The sequence below is a fragment of the Anabrus simplex genome, chromosome 2 (assembly GCF_040414725.1).
Source record: "Anabrus simplex isolate iqAnaSimp1 chromosome 2, ASM4041472v1, whole genome shotgun sequence".
Taxonomy (NCBI): Eukaryota; Metazoa; Arthropoda; class Insecta; order Orthoptera; family Tettigoniidae; genus Anabrus; species Anabrus simplex.
The window spans coordinates 175,722,603-175,746,130 of NC_090266.1; the positions used below are offsets into that span (position 1 = coordinate 175,722,603).

General features: G+C 40.3%; 1 protein-coding gene across 1 annotated transcript in view; it reads right to left on the reverse strand.

Moving 5' to 3' along the window:
• The window catches only part of LOC136863977 (cytokine receptor), a 648,368-nt gene that overhangs the window by 195,311 nt on the left and 429,529 nt on the right, over window positions 1-23,528 (reverse strand). The window contains exons 4-8 of the mRNA XM_067140447.2: window positions 19,266-19,421; window positions 14,995-15,276; window positions 5,668-5,806; window positions 3,190-3,392; window positions 552-709 (exon numbers count right to left, since the gene is read on the reverse strand). Coding sequence (XP_066996548.1) covers window positions 552-709; window positions 3,190-3,392; window positions 5,668-5,806; window positions 14,995-15,276; window positions 19,266-19,389 — 906 coding nt within the window. The 5' untranslated portion in view covers window positions 19,390-19,421. The remainder of the gene's footprint in view (window positions 1-551; window positions 710-3,189; window positions 3,393-5,667; window positions 5,807-14,994; window positions 15,277-19,265; window positions 19,422-23,528) is intronic.

Consider the following 23,528-nt stretch of genomic DNA (forward strand, 5'->3'; position numbering starts at 1 on the left):
AGGCTACAGAGCTAGTTACAAACCGATAATTGTAAATGTTCAGATGCATGTACCGAATGTTCCGAGAGATGAGAGAAGCTGATGTTAGGAAACCAACCTGTGACAAACTACAGGATCATTATGAACAATGCATGAGACATAAGTGTGCACGTTCTGAACACCTACTTAACCGACGCAGTTAGATATATGTTGCAGTCATGTCATAATGACATAGCCTGATGTTCAGAGCATGTATGAAATTTTAGTACTGTTTGTTTTGCCATACATTGTGTTCAGCTCCAACAGGAACTTCTCTTAGCCAGATTTGCAGCCCTCCCAGTCTGATTGTGAGCAACAGTCTCTTGGATCTAAGATGTTTAGGAACTTCACATCACATTATATGATATATGAATGTATAAATTATAATGTCACATAAAAGTACTGAAAATCAACAGTTTTGGGTAAGGCTCTTCATATATGGTGATAGAGTTTGGAAAAATGTATCAATGGAGGTTACTATATGTGTTACTGCTGAAAATAGAAGGTTACAATGCACATCTGGGACTACTTACATGCCAAGTAGTCCTGTCATCCCAAGAAGCTTGATATTCCACTCTGTGAACCACTCCAGGAGGGAAGTTACCCATAGGAAAAGGAACCTCCCATTTAAGTTCAATGCTACTGGTACTTGTGGCAATAACTGTCAGTTTATCAGCAGGGGATGGAATTACTGCAAAGAAAAAACAAAACATAAAAAAATAATTTTCTACACAGAATACAAATATTCAATTACCGAGTTCGTACAAATATGTCAAATAAAATATTGGATGCATTTGATTCCTTTCTTTGCACTCAACCTACATAACATGCTGTCTCCTAGCCCTAAAACCTCTTTATAATTGGTTTCTCACAGTCTTATATGACACGTTTCTGGAGAGCTGCTTGTTTTCTGGCAAGCTTCCGTCATTGCTAGCACTTCTGAACAATGTGTAGTCATGTTCAGCCCTGACTAGTAAGAAATGAATCCAATTCATTCATGGAATATTATTTTGTTGGAATTACTTGTACATAAATCACAATCATGGATGGGGGCTGGCATTATCACTCTAAGGATGCTACATAGTACTGGTCCCATGACTCTATGAAAGACTGTAAGATTGTATCCAATATTTAGCAGAGACTTCACTCCATCTCAATAGTGAGGGATGAGGTGCTGAAGTTTATGTTCCCTACCCTAATTCAATCATCTCATTATCACTAAAAATAAAATTCAGGAAATTCAATCGTCAAAAATTACCAGTGTTTCGCCCAGAGAGCGGCATGGGCTCATCAGTTGATCAACACTAAAAATAAAATTCAGGAAACTCAATCGTCAAAAATTACGATTGAGTTTCCTGAATTTTATTTTTAGCTACCTCAATCGGAAGCCATATTTTGGTCATGCTAGCCCGGGAGGGCAAATCAGCAAGTGGAGATGCAATTCTCCCCTAGTACGTCGGCACTGCATTGTGCTCATCACGTATGGCTTGCAGTGGTGTCGCTACCGGCGTACTAGCCGGCCAGTGTCTTGGAAAAGGTGCAGTGTCCAACTGATGAGCCCATGCTGCACTCTGGGCGAAACACTGGTAATTTTTGACGATTGAATTTCCTGAATTTTATTTTTAGCTATCTCAATCGGAAGCCATATTTTGGTCATGCTAGCCCAGGAGGGCAATACAGCAAGTGGAGATGCAATTCTCCCCTAGTACGTCGGCACTGCATTGTGCTTATCATATGTATGGCTTGCAGTGGTGTCGCTACCGGCGTACTCGCCGGCCAGTGTCTTGGAAAAGGTGCAGTGTCCAACTGATGAGCCCATGCCGCACTCTGGGCGAAACACTGGTAATTTTTGACGATTGAGTTTCCTAAATTTTATTTTTAGCTATCTCAATCGGAAGCCATATTTTGGTCATCTCATTATCACTCTCTCATCATATTTTACCATTTGTTAGTAAACAGTGATTTTATTGCTTCATATTCGTGATATACCTACTTGCAGACAGACACATTTAAAACATATATATGTGTAATGTCATATGTAATGACAAGGAAACAAACAAGAGAAGTATACGCATCATCAAAGACAGGAAACTACAATGAAGGATAGGAAAACACCAAAAGAAAATGTTTGATGCTAAAGTGTAATTTTGCAATTCCTCTTTTTTTATTTACTTTACGTTGCACTGACACAGATAGGTCTTATGGCAACGTTGGGACAGGAGAGGCCTAGGAGTGGGAAGGAAGCTGCTGTGGCATTAATTAAGATACAGCCCCCAGCATTTGCCTGGTGTGAAAATGGGAAACCACAGAAAACCATCTTCAGAGCTGCCGACAGTGGGGTTCGAACCCACTATCTCCCGGATGCAAACTCACAGCTGTACGCCCATAACCGCACAGCCAACTCACCCGGTGTGCAATTCCTCATTGACATAAATATGCAAATACAAAATAATATGAACTCACTTTTGTACCCCTACGACTCTACGCCCCTGAGCAACCAACATAGTCTCTGGCTTCTTACCAAGATGGCCACAGTTTGAATCCTGGCAAATGCACATAGGATTTTGGAATTGTAAAATCACATCTTTGTGGTTTGCATTCCTCAAAAAACCAGAGGTCTCATGGCTACAAACACAATGTCAACAGTCATGAAGAACTAAATCACTATTTGCTTGCTTTTAGTCTTAAGAGATGACTCATTGCCAGGATTTTAGCCAGAAAAGGAGTTTAACATGCCACTAAATCTACTGCCCTGAGTATCTCTGATCTAGGAACCCTTAACTCTGTCAGGATTTGATCTCACAGCCCTGGGTATGAGAGGTAAGCAGCAGAGCAACGAAGTGACACACCAGCTGTTTAATGCAAGCACCAGCAATAAAGTGTCAGGTGATTAACCAGTAAGAACAAAATGGCAGTCGTAATCTGCTGTTCCAAAATTGATTTGTATCACGAAATTAGGTAATAATGGTCATTAGCTTGCTTGTGAGACCAAGCATTTCCATTTGCAAAGAGAAGTTTAAATATCCTCTACATCGTATTATGAATAAAATATCATTCCAGAAACTTTCCCTAACTACTAAAAGAATTTGTTGTTTTCAAAACTCTTGTCTTCTATCTCTCCTGTACAGAGAAAGCTGATTGCTGCAAGGGTCAGAAATATGTCTTACTCACCATGAGAGTAATGATGAAACTTAATGGGATTAAAATTTACTGCATCCAACTGGTTTTCTCCTGACATAAGAAAATAGTAGAACTCATATGGCTGCCGATAAGGAGGGCTAGTGCTATGGTCCCAAAAGCAAACATCTTCATTCTTCTGAAGTGTCCTTTTCAAAACATGATCTTCTTTTAAAGGTGGACATCTGAAAGTCATTCTGAAAATAATCAGAAATATTAGATATACATTTCATACCCAAAATGAAATCCAGCTGTTCAGCAATCACTTCATAATCAACGGCAAATACAATAGTAGAATTGTGCATAAAAAGAAGCATAGGCAAAAGGTTGCTTTCTACGACTGGCAGGGAATACCATGAGTATATTCTTTGTCTACACCCCCCACCCACAGGGGGTTTGGAAAAAAGAAAAAAATAAATATTAAGAGCTCAGAAAGAAGACAAGGCGAAAAGATGGCAATAATACATCCAACAATTGTACCAAGGGAAAGAAGTAGACGATAAAGTTCTTGTACAAGAAGAGGCTGTTGGTTCTGATGAAATGAGAGACCCCGTTTTGAGGTCGGAATTTGACAGAGTATTGGAAGATCTGAATAAGAACGAGGGATCTCGAACTGATGACACATCCTCCGAATTTTTTTCTGCCTTAGGAGAAACCAGCATGGCAAGGTTATTTCATTTTGTGCATAATATGTATAAGAGGAGTGCCATCCAATTTTGGACAGAATGTTGTTATACCCATCCCCTAAAAAGCAGGCACTGAGAAGTGTGAAAACTACGGCACCATTACTTTCGTATCTCACGTCTGCAAAATGTTAACATGTATTATTTACAGAAGAATAAAAATACAAGTTGAAGTTGAGTTGGGAGAAGATCAGTTTGGCTCCAGAAGAAATGTAGGAACACGAGAAGCAATTCTGACTTTACATCTGATCTTAGATGATCAAATTAAGAAGGACAAGCCCACGTATATGGCATTCGTATATCGAGAAACGGCATTCAATAATGTTAATTAGACCAAGCTATTTGAGATTCTGTAGGTGATCAGGATCAGATATCGAGAATGAAGAACTATCTACAATCTGTACAAAATCAGTCTGCAGTGATAAGAATCAAAGACCAGGAAAAGGAAACAGCAATCCAGAATGGAGTGAGGCAAGGCTGCAGTTTGTCCCCTTTCCCCTTCACTGTTTATAGAGAACAGGTGGTAAAGTAAATCAAAGAGGAATTTTGAAAGGGAATCACAATCCAAGGAGAGGAAATCAAAACTCTATGATCTGACGATGATACTGCTATTATATTTGAGTCTGCAGAAGATGTGGAGAAACTATTGAATGGTACGGACACGGTCTCAGAGAAGGAGTACAAGATGAAAATACATAAGTCCAAAACAGAAGTAACGGAGTGCTGTCGACCAAAGTCAGGTGATGCAGGAAATATTATATTAGGAAATAGTCATGCAGAAATATTGTAGAATAATTAACAGTGGCAGAAGTAAGGAGGACATAAAATACACACCAGCAAAAGCAAGGAAGGGCTATATTAAGAAAGCAATTTGTTCACTTCAAACATTGATATAGGAATTAGAAAGGTGTTTTTGAAGACTTTCATCTGGAGCACGGCATTGTGAAATATGGATAGCAACTATCTCAGAAAGAAAAAGAATAAAAGCTTTTGAAATGTGGTGTTAAAGAAGAATGCTGAAGGTGAGATGGGTAGATTACGGTAAATCACGTATGAAGAGATACTGAATCAAATTGGTTTGAGGAGAACGATCTGCAAAATGTGACCAGAAGGAAAGACAGAATAATAAGACACATCCTAAGACACCCTGGTCTTGTTCAGTTGGTTTTCGAGGGAAATGTATGGGATGAGAATGGTAGGAGTAGACCATAATATGAATATGACAAACAGATTAGAGCTGATATAGGATGTAGCCATTACATAGAAATGCTAGGGGCTTTACGTCGCACTGACACAGATAGGTCTTATGGTGACGATGGGATAGGAAAGGCTTAGGAGTTGGAAGGAAGCGGCCGTGGCCTTAATTAAGGTACAGCCCCAGCATTTGCCTGGTGTGAAAATGGGAAACCACGGAAAACCATTTTCAGGGCTGCCGATAGTGGGATTCGAACCTACTATCTCCCGGATGCAAGCTCACAACCGCGCGCCTCTACGCGCACGGCCAACTCGCCCGGTACATAGAAATGAAAAGGTTAGCAAGGGTGGCATGGAGAGCTACATCAGACCAGTCATTGAAATGATGATCCAAACAACAACATCATCGTCCTGTGGTGTGGATTACTACTTCAGTCCACCTACATAAATAAATCAAGACATAAATAATGAAAGTGAAATAACGTCCTTGAATACAAAATTCTGGCAATCCAGCATCTTTTAAAATGTACAGTAATTAACTGCAAGAATGTTAAACAGCATTATTAAGAAGTAGGAGAAAAATTGGAGTACTCACCTTGCACCTGCCCTTCCTGGTAAATGGAAATGAAGAGTGTATTTAGTTTTTATGTAATTTTCTGGTTTTGTCCATCTACAGGTGAGATTCGACCAATTGTGAGAAAGGCATGTAAAATTTAAGACCTCTTGTGGTCTATCTGTAACAAACACAATCAAACACAAAGTTGAATTGTATCATGAAAATATTTCACAAACAAGCATCCTTAGGCCTACTTTAACTACTGAAATGGGAGGTGCAAATGAAGAAAGCATTGAAGGATTCAGAAAGATAAAGACCAAACCCACATTTTTTCAGAAGTTGTTTTTACATGTAGTTTGCACTGGAAATACAAGGAGCAGATAGTGTAAGATGAAAGTCGCAAATGGCATCACAGTAAGGTCAAGTTTGTTCCATAATAACCTCCTTCTCCATGCTCACATGAAATAGTCCAATGCCTGTAGGAAGCTTCTGTTTACTTCAGAAAATATTAATATATACGTAGGTCGAGTCATGTCATGGCAACTTTTTTTTTTTTCTCGCGAAAAGGAGAAAACACCGAAAATCTAAGATATGCATTTGGAAACGTACGGTATGTACTTGCGTATGATGCCACTAGATGGTGTATGTAAACAACAGTGTGGGTCTAAGCACGCCCCAAATTCAGTGTGTGAGTGAGAGCGTCACAAAATGGAAGTCAACAAGCAGGAGCAACGATCGTATATTAAAACAGAAGTTCTCCGCGGTAGAAATGCACGCCAATGCCATGCAGAGCTGCGGGAAGCATAAGGTGCGCGTGCCATTACGTGGACAGCGGTTTGCTAACAAAGAGGACATCGTAACAGCATTTCGGAGAGAGATGTCACACGTTAGCGATACACATGCAGCGAATGGTATTCAGCGCCTGCCCCACCGCTGGCAACGCACTATGGAAACCTTTGATGATAATTTTTAAGGTCTGTAACCAGTGGAGACCTGTCTTTTGTACGTAATCTTGTGTATTTGCTGTCTATACCATAATAAAACAATGTTTACCAATGGCCTGTGTTCTGTCACTTTCCTACGAGAATCTCCTGAAGTCAGAATTTGTCTTCTGACACTATGCATAAGTACATACCCTATATTTACAAATGCATCTTAGATTTTCCGTGTTGTCTCCTGTTCGCGAGAAAAAAAATAGTTGCCATGACTTATGACTTGACCCTCGTATATGAGAGTTCAGGAAAATCTCTGGATGAATATTTTTATTCGAGTGGATCATCTTGTACTCCAACTGAAAGTTAGCTTTATTAAATGTTATGGTTTTATTTTTTGGGTGACAGTGGCATAGGATTATGTTGTTTTCAGTAGATGTAAAACTGTTTTCTTCTTATAATTTATTTTATTTCATTGCAGATTACCTTAATTTCACTTCTAATATTATAATTTACTCCATTATAGATAACATGTTATGTTGAGTTAAAATGCATGGGATTTTAGCTAGACTGTTTTGAATAACGTGGCTTTGGTCTGTCTTATAGATACTTTGTTCATCGCCTTCATAGGATGTTAGTCCAATTCATATCACTAAAAACTTCCTAAGAGTAGTAAAAAACACAAAATGTTACAGACTGGAAGAGAATAAAGTGCAAATGATGCAGAAATTGTGGGAGAGTACAAATCTGACAAGAACAGAAAAATATTGCTGCGAAAGAAGTTTGTGCTGGATTCAGATGTAAAAAGAAATGTTGGGATACATTGAAAGGCTCAGCTGAAAACATCTTCCATTCCATTTATTTTGGGACTTAACTAACTTAAATAGTCAGAATTCATCCCTAATGATGAGTAGCACGAAGATGCTACCAGTGAAGAGAAGGTAAATTTTGTTCACAATAAAGAGTTCTGAAGGGTTTGTGATAATTATGCTTGAAGAATGTTGTTTTAAAAATATGTAATAATAATAATAATAATAATAATAATAATAATAATAATAATAATAATAATAATAATAATAATAATAATAATAATAATAATAAAATACTGTTGTTTGTTGAGTAATTCAGCCCGAAGGCTGGTTTGATCTTCAACAGTTCCGCCAATAATTATTATAGGTGGCCTAGGCGTCGCTGAGGAGCGAGGTAGTTTCCTGTTGCTTTCCTCGCCGAGCCAGAAGTTGCTATTACATATAAGTATGTCAAGCCCACTGAAATGAAAGCACCAACCAACCCTATGAGCAACATTTTCCACCAATAAATAACAGGAGCTGGCTGCATATGGAATGGTTTTACTAGTATTGCTCATACCTACCTCAGTCACTTTCATATTGTCAAAGCCAAGGATGAGACTGAGACAGAGCAATGAAAATAACAAATTTGTTATAGCCCACACCAAAAGATATAGTGTAAGTGCCGTAAATACTAGGTCTTGCCAGCCAAGTCCAATTATTATTATTATTATTATTATTATTATTATTATTATTATTATTATTATTATTTCTAAAATTATCATTAATATTTTCCACTATCCTAAGGGAAAGTAAAGTTCTACATCAAGAAGAATGACCACATTCACATATACTGTAAAAACTGAAGGTTGCACCTTGGATGTATGTAAGGAAGCATTCTTAAGTGTCCATGGATTAAAGAATAACCGCGGACGTGTAAAAAACATACAAATGAGAATGCTGGGAGGGCAATGTGTCTCATCAAAGTAGAGAAGAGGTATATATTCCGAGATGTCCTTTAGCATAAACTAATCGACGTCACATGATTGTTTTAATAAAATACAAAATACTTTTGTTTCAGGAGAACGAGTAAAGTGCCAGAACAAGATATCCAAGGAGTTGCAGATATCATTAATGCCATACCAAAGTACAGTAGTCACTACAGCCGAACACAAAATGCAGATAAGGAATATACTGACTATGACATGTGAATTACACGGTTATAGGCCTACAGGCAAAATTACCTTACTTAAATTAGTGTACTGAACATCAGACGAAGCACGTGGAACTTTCCAGGTTTAAAGAAATGTTCAACCAATTGAAGGATCCGTGGTTCAAGCCCTGCTACAGTCGTTTGTTTTAGGTTTGTGCAACCTATTTCAATAGTAACAAACAGGAGATTAATGTTAAAGTTGACTAATCTCTTACACACGTTGCTGGATGGTATGCATCGTGGAAACACGCAAAACATAAAAATACTTGATACCATGGACACTTGATGGTACCGTATGTTGCACACGCATTGCACCCAACACTTTAGTCCCAAAATTTTCACGGGTATACTCTACTGATATGTAATAGCAACTTCTGGCTCGGAGAGGAAAGCAACGAGAAACTACCTCGCTCCTCGTCAGGAAGGGCATCCGGCCGCAAATACATGCCATATAATTTCGTCTCATCTCATCCCGGACCCCGCATAAGGAAACGGGACAAAGGGGTAGTCATAATACATAGAAGGCATTTTAAGATTAAAAAGAAGAAATCCGTATTTAATGCATTGGTTCGGGAACCTTATTTTGTTCGCAAAGCAGTCTTTTACTGGACCTACTTCGAGATATTTATCTAATTAAAAACACTCAAAAATGCTTCTTTTGGTTTGAGATCCCACTTCTCACTGGAACAAATTCTTGGGTGGGGGTGGGGGCATTTGCATGAATGTATGGTGATGCAAGGTACGAACAGTGATGACCCATGATGTTATTCATCAATCTGAACCTTCGATGTTCGCAATTACGACTGTAGTTGGAGAGTTAAAACTCACTGGCAGAAGTTACCGGTATACGCAAGAAATCAGAAGGCATACTCTGAGTGGAGCTAAGCAGAGAGCATACGACGTATACTCCTGACTGCAGCCCTGATTGCACCTTCATGATTAATTATTTCATGTAGGAATAATCGTTTGTATCTCTTTATAAATCTCCCACACTGTGAATAGCAATATTGTGACATTCGTTCAAAACGGTAGATGTTCGCAGTTTCAAAATGTGTGCATGATTTGAAGTTACACAAACCTACAACAACCGACTGTAGCGGGGTTTGAAGCCGGCATCCTCCACTGTCTTGTCCCGCGTCTTACCTCCTCGACCGCCGCGCAGAACGTTGAGTATTGCGCGTAGTATAGTCACTGATTACATTCCTATACCACTATGGCGTGGTGGCCCCAACCTCGGAGGTGACGGTTCTTTGGTACTAAAGTTCTGCATTCCGCGTTTACGGTCGGTCGAACGAAGGTAGTCGTGTAGTTAAGTCCTGCTCCGCTAGGAAGCATGACCTGTCCGACCCACAGACATACTACTGTACGCGCACTTTTTAGTGATAGATTTTTGTACTCGGTGAGTAAGAAGGGAGCACTGCCGATTCCGGTAAATACTGCCAACTGAATGGAAATGAAATCTGAATTGAATCGATAATATGATCGATCTATATGAATTTTCTAAACCTTTATTATCTTAACGCCAACAACTGTGTCGCACATACAATATACGTATAATACTATATAATATTTCCCGATGGGAAAAGTGTTCCTAGCATGAATTCTATAGTTTGGCTTTGCTGTGTAAACAACAGTACGAGTACGTAAAGTGTACGCCAGATGTCGCAAAGCGATGATAAGCGATTCTTAGTTTGTGTTTCATAGGTTGCCAATACGAATCTCGAAGATAACCCAAGTCGACCGATTCAGCACTAGAGTGTTAATCTATGGCTAAAAAGTGCGCAGATAGTATATGTCCGTGGTCCGACCGCATGCACCAGATTCGGTCCGATTCGCAGTCACTACGACATTCGTTGCAAACATGCAACCGGAGTCCAAAGACAGGTTGAAAACAGAACCTGAGAGGAAGCAATATGGATTACTAAATAAAGAAAGGATGAAGAGCGAAGTGTGGTAACATTTCCTTATTGACGTATGCCTTTACTACCTCATCGTTATTTTTTTTTTTTTTTACTATTGGATTTACGTCTCACCGACACAAGATATGTCTTATGGCGACGATGGGACAGGAAAGGGCTAGGACTGTGAAGGAAGCGGCCGTGGCCTTAATTGAGGTACAGCCCCAACATTCGCCTGGTGTGAAAATGGGAAACCACGGAAAACCATCTTCAGGGCTGCCGACAGTGGGGTTCGATCCCACTATCTCCCGAATACTGGATACTGGCCGCACTTAAGCGACTGCACCTCTACTACCTGGCATATGAAAGTGCATGTGTGTAATGTTCGGCCGAATAAAGTGCGTCTATCAAATACAGTACCAGATGATATCAAACAAAACATTACACAGAAGTGCGACAAAATGTGTGCAACGCATCTCCATCCCTTTAAGGCAGTTTCGGAAATAGGTTCCCGGACCTACTGTAGCCTATGTCAAAAACGAGTTAATGTTGGCGAGAACTAAGGACAAATAAACGTTGCCGATATTCTTACTGTAACAATGTATTTATTAAAGCATCGCCTTTCTGATGATGATCACCTTGCATAGTGAAACAAAAACAGCACAGAATATCCAAGACTTGCTATACTATCGAAGAAAATATAGTCTATTCCAGTCTCCAATGAGGCATGTGGAAGAAATTTCAGTTCAGCTGGTAACTTTATTAGTGACAAAAGGAGTTCCCTTAACCAAGATGTAGTAAATGACGATATCATTGCTGGCATTTTGCCCACAAGTATGCAACAATGATACATCGTTTCTGGCACATCGCGCACAAGTACGGAGAAATGATATATCGTTGCTGGCACTTTGCGCATTGGTATGGGAACAACGATACCTGGCTGATTGTACTTTCCGCATTAGTATGGAACAACGATACATCGTTGTTGGTACTTTGCGCACAAGTATGAAACAACGATATATCGTTGCTGGCAATGTTGGAGTTGTTCATCTCGCCGTGCACCTCGCCATGCACCACCCACCTCGCCTCAGCACAACACACTGAAGCATTTCTCCTCGCCACTCTTCCCACCGTTTAATACTTTGAGTAATAATATTTACTCAGACAGCGAAATAGGAAACTGGAGCAGTTACAAAACAGAGTGATGGAGGAACTTTCTGGAACTCATACAATTTAATGGAAAAGATCGCACTAAATATCCCTGCTGAAGAATTTCTCCCGCGTTGGAATATGAGAATTTGTCGAAACCATATGCTCCCAAACACCTACCTATCCCACCGTCGCCATAAAACCTATCTGTGTCGGTGCGACGTAAAGCCCCTAGCAAATAAAAAAAAAAAACCTATCTGTGTATATTGCACAAAGCAACAGAAACTCCTGGAACTGCAGAAACTATTTTTAAAGCTATTTGATTTATCCATAATACAGTAAGTGACAGAGAGAATAAACAAATGACATTGCAGAGATCCCATCCTCCAGAGTGATGTCCGAGTTCGAATGTTTCAATTCATTAATGTATTATTTCCTGTTAAGCAAAAGTTACAATAATGAGGTGCAATCTTCATGAAGTTCGTACAGTACTTCCGCAGGCATTTAAACATTGCCTTGCTTGGCATTATCACAAGAGACCAAATACGAAATCATTAATTTTTTCAGAAAGCTTGATGTATCTGTTGTAGAAATTATAGGGTGTAATAGGTTATATCATTACAGCTGATAATTAAATCACAATAGTTTAATTTTTTTTTTTTTTTTGCTATTGGCTTTACGTCGCACCGACACAGATATGTCTTAATTTATATTTTCACTCAATTTCTCGTTTCATTTTTTCGTAACTGCATGCATGAGTAAACAGAACGAAATAAATGCAAGCCAATATAGAGAACTAGTCATAATTGTTACCTCTGGCACAACAGTTCGCTACAACCTCTTTTCAACATTTATCTTGAACGCATCTGTTATGGTACGAATTGTGACGCTAAATCCATTTGGCAGTTTCGCGGAAAGTATTGCTTATTGATCGCCTCTTATCCACGAGTACAGTGTTACGACACAACATGACCATCAATATGACAGCAATGCGTCATCGCATAGAGGGGACGATGACGTGACCTTGTAACAACCAATCACAACGCGAGTTCCAGGCATCTCCATCCCGAAATACCAAACCAATTTGATTCCTGGTGAACGGCGAGGTGCACGGCGAGAAGCGTGGCGAAGTCCAACATGTTTACATCCTTAGTTTGTTTCCTGATCGCCACACAGCGAGATGTGCGGCGAGGTGAACGACTCCAACATGTTTACACCCTTAGTATGTTTCCCGATAGCCACACGGCGAGATGCGCTTCGAGGTGAAAAACTCCAACATGTTTCACTCATTTGCTACCGTTGGTTTGTTCTCTCAAGGCCATACGGCGAGATGCGCGGCGAGGTGAACAAGTCCAACATGTTTACAGCCTTAGTGTGTTTTCTGATCGCCACACAGCGAGATGCGCGGCGATGTGAACAAGTCCAACATGTTTACACCCTTAGTGTGTTTCCTGACCGCCACACCGCGAGATGCGCGGCGAGGTGAATAACTCCAACATATTTACATCCTTAGTGTATTTCCTGATCGCCACACGGCGAGGTGAACAAGTACAATATATTTACACCCTTCGTTTGGTTCCTGATCGCCACACGGCGAGGTGAACAACTCCATGTTTCTAGCCTTTAAGGATTAAACTACTCCAACGTTCTTCGACCGGGTTGGACCAAGCCATTGTTTTATGTACATTGCGTAAAGGTTGCCGATGGTTTCGAAAACATTACAGTATTATGTATCGTAGTCGATTTTGGCTGCCTGGGGAGATTAAGTGGAGGTACGTCAGTCGCCTTGATAAACAATAGTGATAAAGTATTTGACACGTCATCAGCCTGTGCATAATGCACATAGTACAATAACACGGTCCAACCCGGATGAAGAACGTAACACAGAGATATAACAATTATTACACCTGTGCAACGTACAGTTACTGGTTCAACCTTCAGATGTAAGTTGGTTGGGTTTTTTTTCGTCAACGGAAAAAAGTTTGCCAAACGCTTTTGTGGACGAATTTTGCTCGATACCAATGATATCGACACAATCAGAAAGCTAAGAGTTCAGTGTTTTTGGGTGATTTCAATGCATGAATTAAGGTAGCTCATGCCCATTCTCTGCAAATAACACGAAAATGTCTTTGTTATCATCTTCGGATACTGGTAAGGAAAAGAGGCCAATTCCACACGTGTCGCTACCCTTATGAGCCAGCTTTTCTCATTGGCCAATATGATTCAAATAAAGGCTGCAAAAATTAGAGATTCAGAACTTTAATTGACACTTAAGTCGTAATTAGTCAATAAAACTTGAATTAATTGGTACTCCAATACCCAATATCTTATTAAAAATTATACTGTATTCCCGAAATCTTCCCTATATGTACCTAACAGACAGACTACAGATGCATTGCTCTTCTTTCCACTACAGTGGACAATAAATGTGTAGTCTGATTATATTTTAGCCAATATTCAATAGATTGTGTATAACGTTGTCCCTTTCAAGAACACGTCCCAATAATTTCAAATCCATGCCTGGCTTTTACACAACAGAGATTTACACAAATTCCTCACACCTGTAAACTTACGATTTTATGGCATGTGCCTCTTTCCCTCTAAGCCCCTTAATAGAACTGAACAGAACTAAAGAGTATGAGAAGGCAGTGAGACAACGACGGGGAGATAAGATATTTTAACTGCCGAGTAGTTTTCTGTGCTAATATGTGATTAACCGTCATGAATTCATTGCTGAAACATAGGACAATAATTCATCGCTACACTGGAAGGGCAAAGATGCTGGATTCATAATATATCATAAATGACTTTGAATTCAGGAATATTTTTTTTACGTCGCACCGTCTTATGGCGACGATTGGGGCAGGAAAGCTAGGAGTGGGAAGGAAGTGGCCGTGGCCTTATTAAAGATACAGCCCCAACATTTGCCTGGTATGAAAATGTGAAACCACGGAAAACCATCTTCAGGGCTGCCGACAGTGGGGTTCGAACCCATTATCTCCCGAATACTGGATACTGGCCGTATTTAAACGACTGCAGCTACCGAGCTCGGGATTAAGGAAATCTATAAGCAATCAACAAGTAGTCCGGGTATTTTTGGACGATACCGACCACTATCTGAATCTGCAGAGAACTAAGAATGAATAGACCTAAAACACAGAACGTGAACAATGCCTGTAGAACTATAAATGTGGAAAAGCATCAGATTAAGGATAAGGTATGGTGTGAGAAGTACAGTTCCAAGATATGAAACTCGTAAAGGAATGAAGTATACAACAAAATTTCAATTTAAAATTAATTAATAAAATATCGCACAGCCGTGAAATATACATGCATATAGAAATGCAATATACATGAAACGCACACATTAAATGTCTTATACTTACATCCTACAGCAACGGTGTTGAGGCATACTCCGATATCGGTCGATGGTGTTCGTAATTTACAATAGTAGTAGGCCTTTGATGCTGCCGGACTTTGTTCGAACAATCTAATAGTCGTGGAATTTACAATTTGTATTAATTCTGAGGGCACCGGATCCATATCTTTGTAAAACACCAAGTTACTTGCGTTGTAACCTTGAGCATCTCTGTGGCTAAGGTCCAAGTTGCAAAATATTTCTAAGGAACTTCCATATTCTAAAACTATATCTCCCTTGGGAAGTGTAGCTGGAAAAAAGGAAAAACAAAAGCACCAATTAAATGTGAAAACACAGCACAATAAAATTTAACACCAACTCTTAACACTAAAAATATACAGGCAGAAAATGAAATTCCAACACAAAGACGACATTAGTTTAGAAAAATACAATTTAGGCTAAGCAATTGTCTGGGTAACATAGTTATTTGATTAAAGTTTCCAGGTCACAGGTTCAAGTATGTGCGAGAAGACATGTGACATGGTGTTACATTAATAACCGCTGTAGTCACCACGATTTTGAATCCAAGCATGCATTGTGTCGTACAGGTGAAAATGAAAATCCACAGCCTGTTTCCAGTCATTCGATCGGGTGAGGAATGGAATTAATGAAGTCCCCATCTAGCGGCGAGGATAGGAATTGTGCCGGCTTCCGAAGCCTGTCGCACTCCTCTGGGGCAATGATTAATGAATGACAGATGAAATGAAATTATATTGGAGTGGAATTAAATATGACAGGGAAAACCGGAGTACCCGGAGAAAAACCTGTCCCGCCTCCGCTTTGTCCAGCACAAATCTCACATGGAGTGACCAGGATTTCAACCATGGAACCCAGTAGTGAGAGGCCGGCGTGCTGCCGCCTGAGCCACGGAGGCTCGCGTCGTACAGGTGCCGTATGTCATTTTGTGGGATGAAATTCCACGCCTGTTGCACTTGGTCAGTCAAATCAGCAACGGTTAGTGCTGGTATTGGATGATGCTGGATTTGTCGGCCCATAATGTCCCATACGTGCTCAATCGGCGAAAAGTCTGGCGATCTTGCAGGCCAAGCCAATTGGTCGACACTCTATAGAGCACGGTTGTTGACAGTAGCAATATGAGGACAAGCGTTATTCTGTTGGGAAAGACCCTCTTGAACACTGCGAATGAATGGCAGTATAACCGGTTCAGTCAACAGTCTAACGTACAAATCCACTGTCAAGGTTCTTGGGGTAACGGCGAGAGTGCTCCTGCTGTCCAAGGATATCGCTCCCCGGACCATAATTCCTGGTGTAAGTCCAGTGTGTCGACACCGCAGACAGCTTAGTTTCAAGCGCTCATCTACCAACCTATGGCCGTCATTGACACCAAGACAGAAACGGCTCTCATCTGAGAACACGGCAGATTCCCACTCCGCCCTCCAATGAGCTCTAGCTTGACACCACTGAAGTCTTAGACTGCAGAAATTCGGAGTTAGTGGCACGAACGCTACAGCTCAGAACTGTCCTTCATGTACAGTAATTGATTTGTTAATGTGGCACTATTGGTTTGATAAAAGGCAGTTCGAGTTTAGGAAAGGTTTTTCCGCGGAAGTTTAACTTGTAGGATTCCAGCAAGATATAGCAGATATTTCAGATTTAGGAGGTCAAATTAGAGGTGGGGACGGAGCGAGTAATACCGATGAGTAATCCGGTTGTAGCGGTGGAGCGCACCACCGATCCCCTCCGCTTACAACTGCGAGTACTCGCGGAGGACCTGAGCACAGTGTAGCGCACAACACACGTACGAAAGTACCTGTATTCAATCTGTGTGTTTCGAATGTACGTATATATTTCCTACGCTTGTTATGTTTTGTAGATAATGTAAAGTCTGTTAGATTATATTTGTGGTGTTAGTGTGATATTTAAACATATTCGTAGATAGTAGTTATACTTTTAGAACATTGAAAGGAATTTAAAGAAATTTTTATACAACGTTGTTCCACAAATGCCACGAAAACCATCGGATACCTGGTAGTTTTTTGACATCACTGATAATAGGAAACACGCAAAATGAAAATTTTGTGGCCGCACATACGCGACGGGTGGTGGCACATCAAATATAATATAATATAATATAATATAATATAATATAATATAATATAATATAATATAATATAATATAATATATAATCATATAATAACTGTATTTATAGAAGCATTCTACTGATAGCTGTTTGGCACTGGGACGTGTAGTAGTATGTTGTCAGATATGTTTTGTAATCACATTTGCAAAGAAGGGCACTCCAGTCAACGTTCATTTACGTAATTACTTTTGTCATCCTGTAGATGAAATTATGTCAGTGTTTTTCATTATATTCTGATAAGATTCTTTATATTCAGGTTATTCTTCTCATTAACAGTGTACCGTATCACATGAACTTACGAAATAATTGTTAATACATTACTTTTCTGTTAAGTTCCAATCCCCTTGTATACAAACCCTTTCGGTAGGTATGCGCCATACTTTGTTTTACTATTCGAATGAGTTAACTATACGAGTTACTAACATTTATTCCACATACTACCTCCTACTCCCTAGCAGTTAAGTATATAACAATTATAGTGAATATATATGCAGTTATTTACAGTTGTTACGTTGTGAGAGAAGGGTATTAATAGGGGGATGCAATACCTTCGCAGTGCCATACCTATAACGTGTTTAAACGTCCCGCGTCAGGACATTCACTCGGTAGTTCACTCGGTACTATCGGGTGATGACGTCACAACAACTGCTCCGCTCCGTCCCCAGCACTAGGTCAAATGGACTGTATCGCTGTTGACCTATCCAAGGCTTTTGATAGGCTAGATCATGGAAGATTACTGACGAAAATGAGGGCTATTGGACTCGCCCGGTATATATATTTTTACAATTTGCTTTACGCCGCACCGATGCAGATAGGTATTATGGCGACGACGGGATAGGAAAGGGTTAGGAGTGAGAAGGAAACAACCGCGGCCTTAATTAAGGTTGGTGTGAAAAAAGGAAACCAAAGAAAACCATCTCCAGGGCTGCTGACGCTGGTATTCGAACCCACTATCTCCCGAATGCAAACTCACAGCTATGAGACTCTAACAGCACGGCCAACTCGTTCGGTTCCATTCATTTTAGAATAACTGTTAACTTTATCATAAAATCATATCACGCTGGAATCCACGCACAGTATCAGTACGATAATTTACATGGCTTGGGATGTACCTTTACGCGTTCATTATACTTACAGAGAAACTTTCGTAAATAAACATGTAGCATACTCTCCTTTCGGTTCTCTTGTGCATGCACCCAGAATCTTCACAGATTTATTTCTCTCTCTCTCTCTCTCTCTCCCTTCATTTTCTGCCTCCTCACATAAATGTGCTCGCGCCATCAAATCGTCCATTGTGTAGCCCGCGTAGTATCCCGTTCGCTCCGATTCCGCTAGATGTGAGCGGCGGAGTGGAAATTTCGACTATTGGGTTCGATTCGATGATGTGCGAGCGGGCGGCTTGTTGTCCTAGGAGGAGGAGGTTGCGAGGACGACCGTTCAAAGAGTGGATGAAAGCGCTCCAGCGAGGTAGTTTATAAACTAGTGAAATAAGCGTGATCTATATAAGTAAAAATGATAAGGTTGTCTCACTTCAGATGTGTGCCTCATTTAGTTTTCACCTCAGATTAGGTACAAAATATCCAAAGTACGTCTAGTTCGATTTTGTCTGTCTCTCTCTAAGTTTTTTTGTTATTCAAAATTACGATCAACAGATCAAATGTAAAATGTTCTAAAATATTTATAAGCAATACTAGACTGCATTATCACTTGTATAATTCAAAAAAAGCTTTTTTTCCAAACGTACAGTAGCCTACAGTACGTTCCAGGCCGCCTGTAATATTTATTTTTGATATAGTAATCAGGATTTAACATTTTGCATTCGGGAGATGGAGGGTTCGAACCCTACTGTCGGCAGTCCTGAAGACTGTTTTCCGTAGTTTCCCATTTTCACACCAGGCAAATGCTGGGGCTGTACCTTAATTAAGGCCACGGCTGCTCCCTTCCCACTCCTAGCCCTTTCCTATCCCATCGTCGCCATAAAACCTGTGTGTGTCGGTGCGACGTAAAGCAAATTTAAAAAAAAATTGAAATGTTAATTGAGTGAACTCCAAACGATAGGCGAGCGCCATTTCAAGAGTGTAACTGGATAACTTTTGAGGAAATGATCCTTAAGACAGGATCTGCAGGAGTGACCTACCTCCCGGGCTATCCAGGCCAATGCCACACTTGAAGTTGCTGTCACTGCCATTGCAATGGACGAGAAGCAGGCCCAGTGTGAGAGCGGTGAGGGGGCCCCAGCCCGCTACAAGCCCCTCCAGCATGCTACACTGTTTCCTTCACTCACACTTCATGACTGAAACAGAAAAAGGAAAGACCAAATGAAGAATTACATACATGATTAACTTTACAAAAATATGTTGTTTCACTACTCCCGTTAATTATGACTACAGAATGGAACAGATTTTTCTCGAAGTCTTGTAGTACTAGAAACTGGAAAGATAGTTATTATATTTTACACCGATCAAAATGCAGAAAAGTTAAAAATTAACACGAAAAATACACAGATTTTACATACATTACATACATACATTATCATTATAGACTGTTATGCCTTTCAGCGTTCAGTCTGCAAGCCTCTGAGAATTTACTAAACGTCGCCACAATCCTCGATTACACAGATTTTAAAGTAACTAATTTCATTTCTAAGTACATACATAATAACTAGAATAGTTAGGGGCCCGCCTCTGTGGTGTAGTGGTTAGTCTGATTAGTTGCCACCCCCGAAGGCCCGGGTTCGATTCCCGGCCGCCTCTGCCAGGAAATTTGAAAAAAGTGGTACGAGGGCTGGCACGGGGTTCACTCAGCCTCGGAAGGTCAAATGAGTAGAGGGGTGTTCGAGTCCCACCTCAGCCATCCTCGAAGTGGTTTTCCGTGGTTTCCCCACTTCTCCTCCAGGCAAATGCTGGGATGGTACCTAACTTAAGGCCACGGTCGCTTCCTTCTCCGTTCTTTGGCCATCCCTTCCAATCTTCCCACCCCCGCAAGGCCCCTGTTCAGCAGAGCAGGTGAGACCGCCTCCTCTCCAGTTGTATCCCCCGACCAAATATCTCATGCATCAAGACACTGCCCTTGAGGCGGTAGAGGTGGGATTCCTCGCTGAGTTTGAGCGAAAAACCAATCCTGGAGGGTAAACAGATTAAGAAAAAAAGAAGGGAAAAAAGAAAATAGTTAAGGTTAATATTAAAGGAAAATAAACGAAATTTAATACAGAACATTATTTTTTCCAGAAAAGTCCTAATTAATTCTAACGGTACGATTTGAGCTAAACGCAGACCAAGCCAAAATCGTTGATCTGGAATAGACGTATCATGACGAATACATAAATGGTTAAATGACGGAGAATTGAATATATGTACAATTGTCAAAGCTGCTTGGATCTTCAACAGTTCCACTATTCCCTCTCATAAATGGCCTAGGCTTCACTGAAGAGGCGTATTACGGAATAAGGAGTGATATAGTTTCCCGTTGCTTTCCTCACTGAGCCAGAAGTTGCTATCATATATCAGTCTGCCAAACCTACTGAAATGCATGCACCAGCCGACGCTATGAGCAACATGTTTACACCATTCATAACAGGGAATGGTTTCCTAAGGAATGGCATTACTAGCATTGGACGGAGTATTATCAAATCATACATCAAACATTTGTTTGTATTTAAAATTGTATTTCAAAGTTCACACTCTTGAACTTTTTATAGACAGGGCGAGTTGGCCGTGCGGTTAGGGACGCGCGGCTGTGAGCTTGCATCCGGGAGATAGTGGGTTCGAATCCCACTGTCGGCAGCCCTGAAGATGGTTTTCCGTGGTTTCCCATTTTTACACCAGGCAAATGCTAGGGCTGTACCTTCATTAAGGCCACGGCCGCTTCCTTCCAACTCCTAGGCCTTTCCTATCCCATCGTCGCCATAAGACCTATCTGTGTCGGTGCGACGTAAAGCCATTAGAAAAAAAAGAACTTTTTAGAGCAGGCGAAGCATTATCTGTCTCTGTAATAATTAAGAGGGGATTTCCTCAAGACTGTATTATTGGACCTTTATGTTTTCTGATATATATCAATGATATGTGTAAAGAAGTGGAATCAGAGATATTGCATTTTGCGGATTATGTTATTCTGTATAGAGTAATAAATAAGATTGTGAGAAACTGCAAAATGACCTCGATAATGTTGTGAGATGGACAGTAGGCAATGGTATGGTGATAAACGGGGCTATAAGTCAGATTGTGAGTTTCACAAATAGGAAAAGTCCTCTCAGTTTTAATTACTGCGTTGATGGGGTGAAAGTTCATTTTGGGGATCATTGTAAGTGCCTAGGTCTTAATATGAGGAAATATCTTTATAAGGGTAATAACATAAATGGGATTGTAAATAAAGGGTACAGATCTCTGCACATGATTATAAGGATATTTAACGGTTGTAGTAAGGATGTAAAGGAGAGGGTATATAAGTCTCTGATATGGTTCCTGTGTATGGGACCCTCATCAGCATTACTTGATTCAAGAACTGGAAGTAATCCAAAGAAAAGCAGCTGGATTTGTTCTGGGTGATTTCCGACAAAAGAGTAGCGTTACAAAAATGTTGCAAAGTTTGGGCTGGGAAGACTGGAGAGAAATGAGATGAGCTGCTCGACTAGTGGTATGTTCCGAGCTGTTGAGAAATGGCATGGAATGACAATTAGTAGACGAATAAGTTTGACTGGGCCGGGCTGAGTGGCTCAGACGGTTGAGGTGCTGGCCTTCTGAATCCAACTTGGCACATTCGATTCTGACTCAGTCCGGTGGTATTTGAAGGTACTCAAATACGTTAGCCTCGTACCGGTAGATTAACTGCACGTAGAAGAACTCATGCGGTACTACATTCCGGCACCTCGGCGTCTCCGAAAACCGTAAAGGTAGTTAGTGGGACGTAAAGCCAATAACATTATTATTATTATTATTATTATTATTATTATTATTATTATTATTATTATTATTATTATTATTATTATTATTAAGTTTGATTGGAGTCTTTAAAAGTAGGAAAGATCACAATATGAAGATAAAGTTGGAATTCAGGAGGACAATTTGGGCAAATATTCGTTTATAGTAAGAGGAGTTAGGGATTGGAATAACTTACCAAGGGAGATGTTCAATAAATTTCCAATTTCTTTTCAGTAACTTAAGAAAAGGCTAGGAAAACAACAGATAGGGAATCTGACATCTGGGTGACTGCCCTAAATGCAGATCAGTAGTGATTGATTGATTGACTGATTGATTGATTTTTCACATAGGAACGTCCAAATTAGTCTCCGAAAACCGTAAAAGTATCTGTAAAACCACACTGGAAAAGTCTTCAGTGAGGAATTGGTGACTAGGAGAGTACAAGACATGTCCGAAAGAACTATGGTGTTGCGCATGTACAGTTTCTTTTGTCTTACTGAGAAAATCTGTACCATTTTCTAGCCTACCGTAATTATTGCATATTAACATATTACAATACCGGTAATTTTTAACTCTCGTGTATTTCTAGTTTATTACTTTTTCTTTACCAAGTTTCTTTACGTCTTAAGGCGACGATGGGATAGGAAAAAGTTAGTAGAGAGAAGGAAGCGGGCTGTGGCCTTAATTAAGGTGCAGCCTCCAGCATTTGCCTGCTGTGAAAATGGAAAAACACGGATAACAATCTTCAGGGCTGCCGGCAATGGGACTAGAACCCACTGTCTCCCGAATGCAAGCTCACAGCTGCGCGCCTCTAACCGCATGGCTAACTCGCTTGTTTTAAAATACATTTATTATTATTATTATTATTATTATTATTATTATTATTATTATTATTATTATTATTATTATTATTATTATTATTCCGTATTCATGACATTTGGTACGTGTTTTGTTGTATTTTATTGTTACTATGTAATTTATGTTTGAATTTAATTTCGTTGTGACCGAACATGTTAGCGGAGTGCGTTGCGGCACGGCCGGTTATGGTTCGATAACTCTACTCGGGAGACAGGTGGATTCGAATTCCCCGTCGGTCATCCTCAATATGGTTTTCCGTGGTTTGCTGTTTCAACCCCAGGGAAATGCCATGATTGTTTCTTTCACAAAGCCATGGCTAATTCCCATTCCTAACCCGTACAATTACACCTACATATCACAGGCAACACCCTCACACAATGGTATATGTAGCTCACCCCCATGGGGCGTACGGGAAAAACAGTTACAGAACTGGGGAGTCCATCATGTTATCGGACACTCCCGACACTGAAAACAATACGGGACTTCTTCCATTCTTTCTTCTGCCACTGTTCCCACACCTGTGGGATCGCGGGTGCGAACTGTATCGCAAATGTGGATTTGACCCTATTTTATGGCCGGAGGCCCTACTAGACGCCAACCCTGTGTGAAGGGATATAGGCCTATTC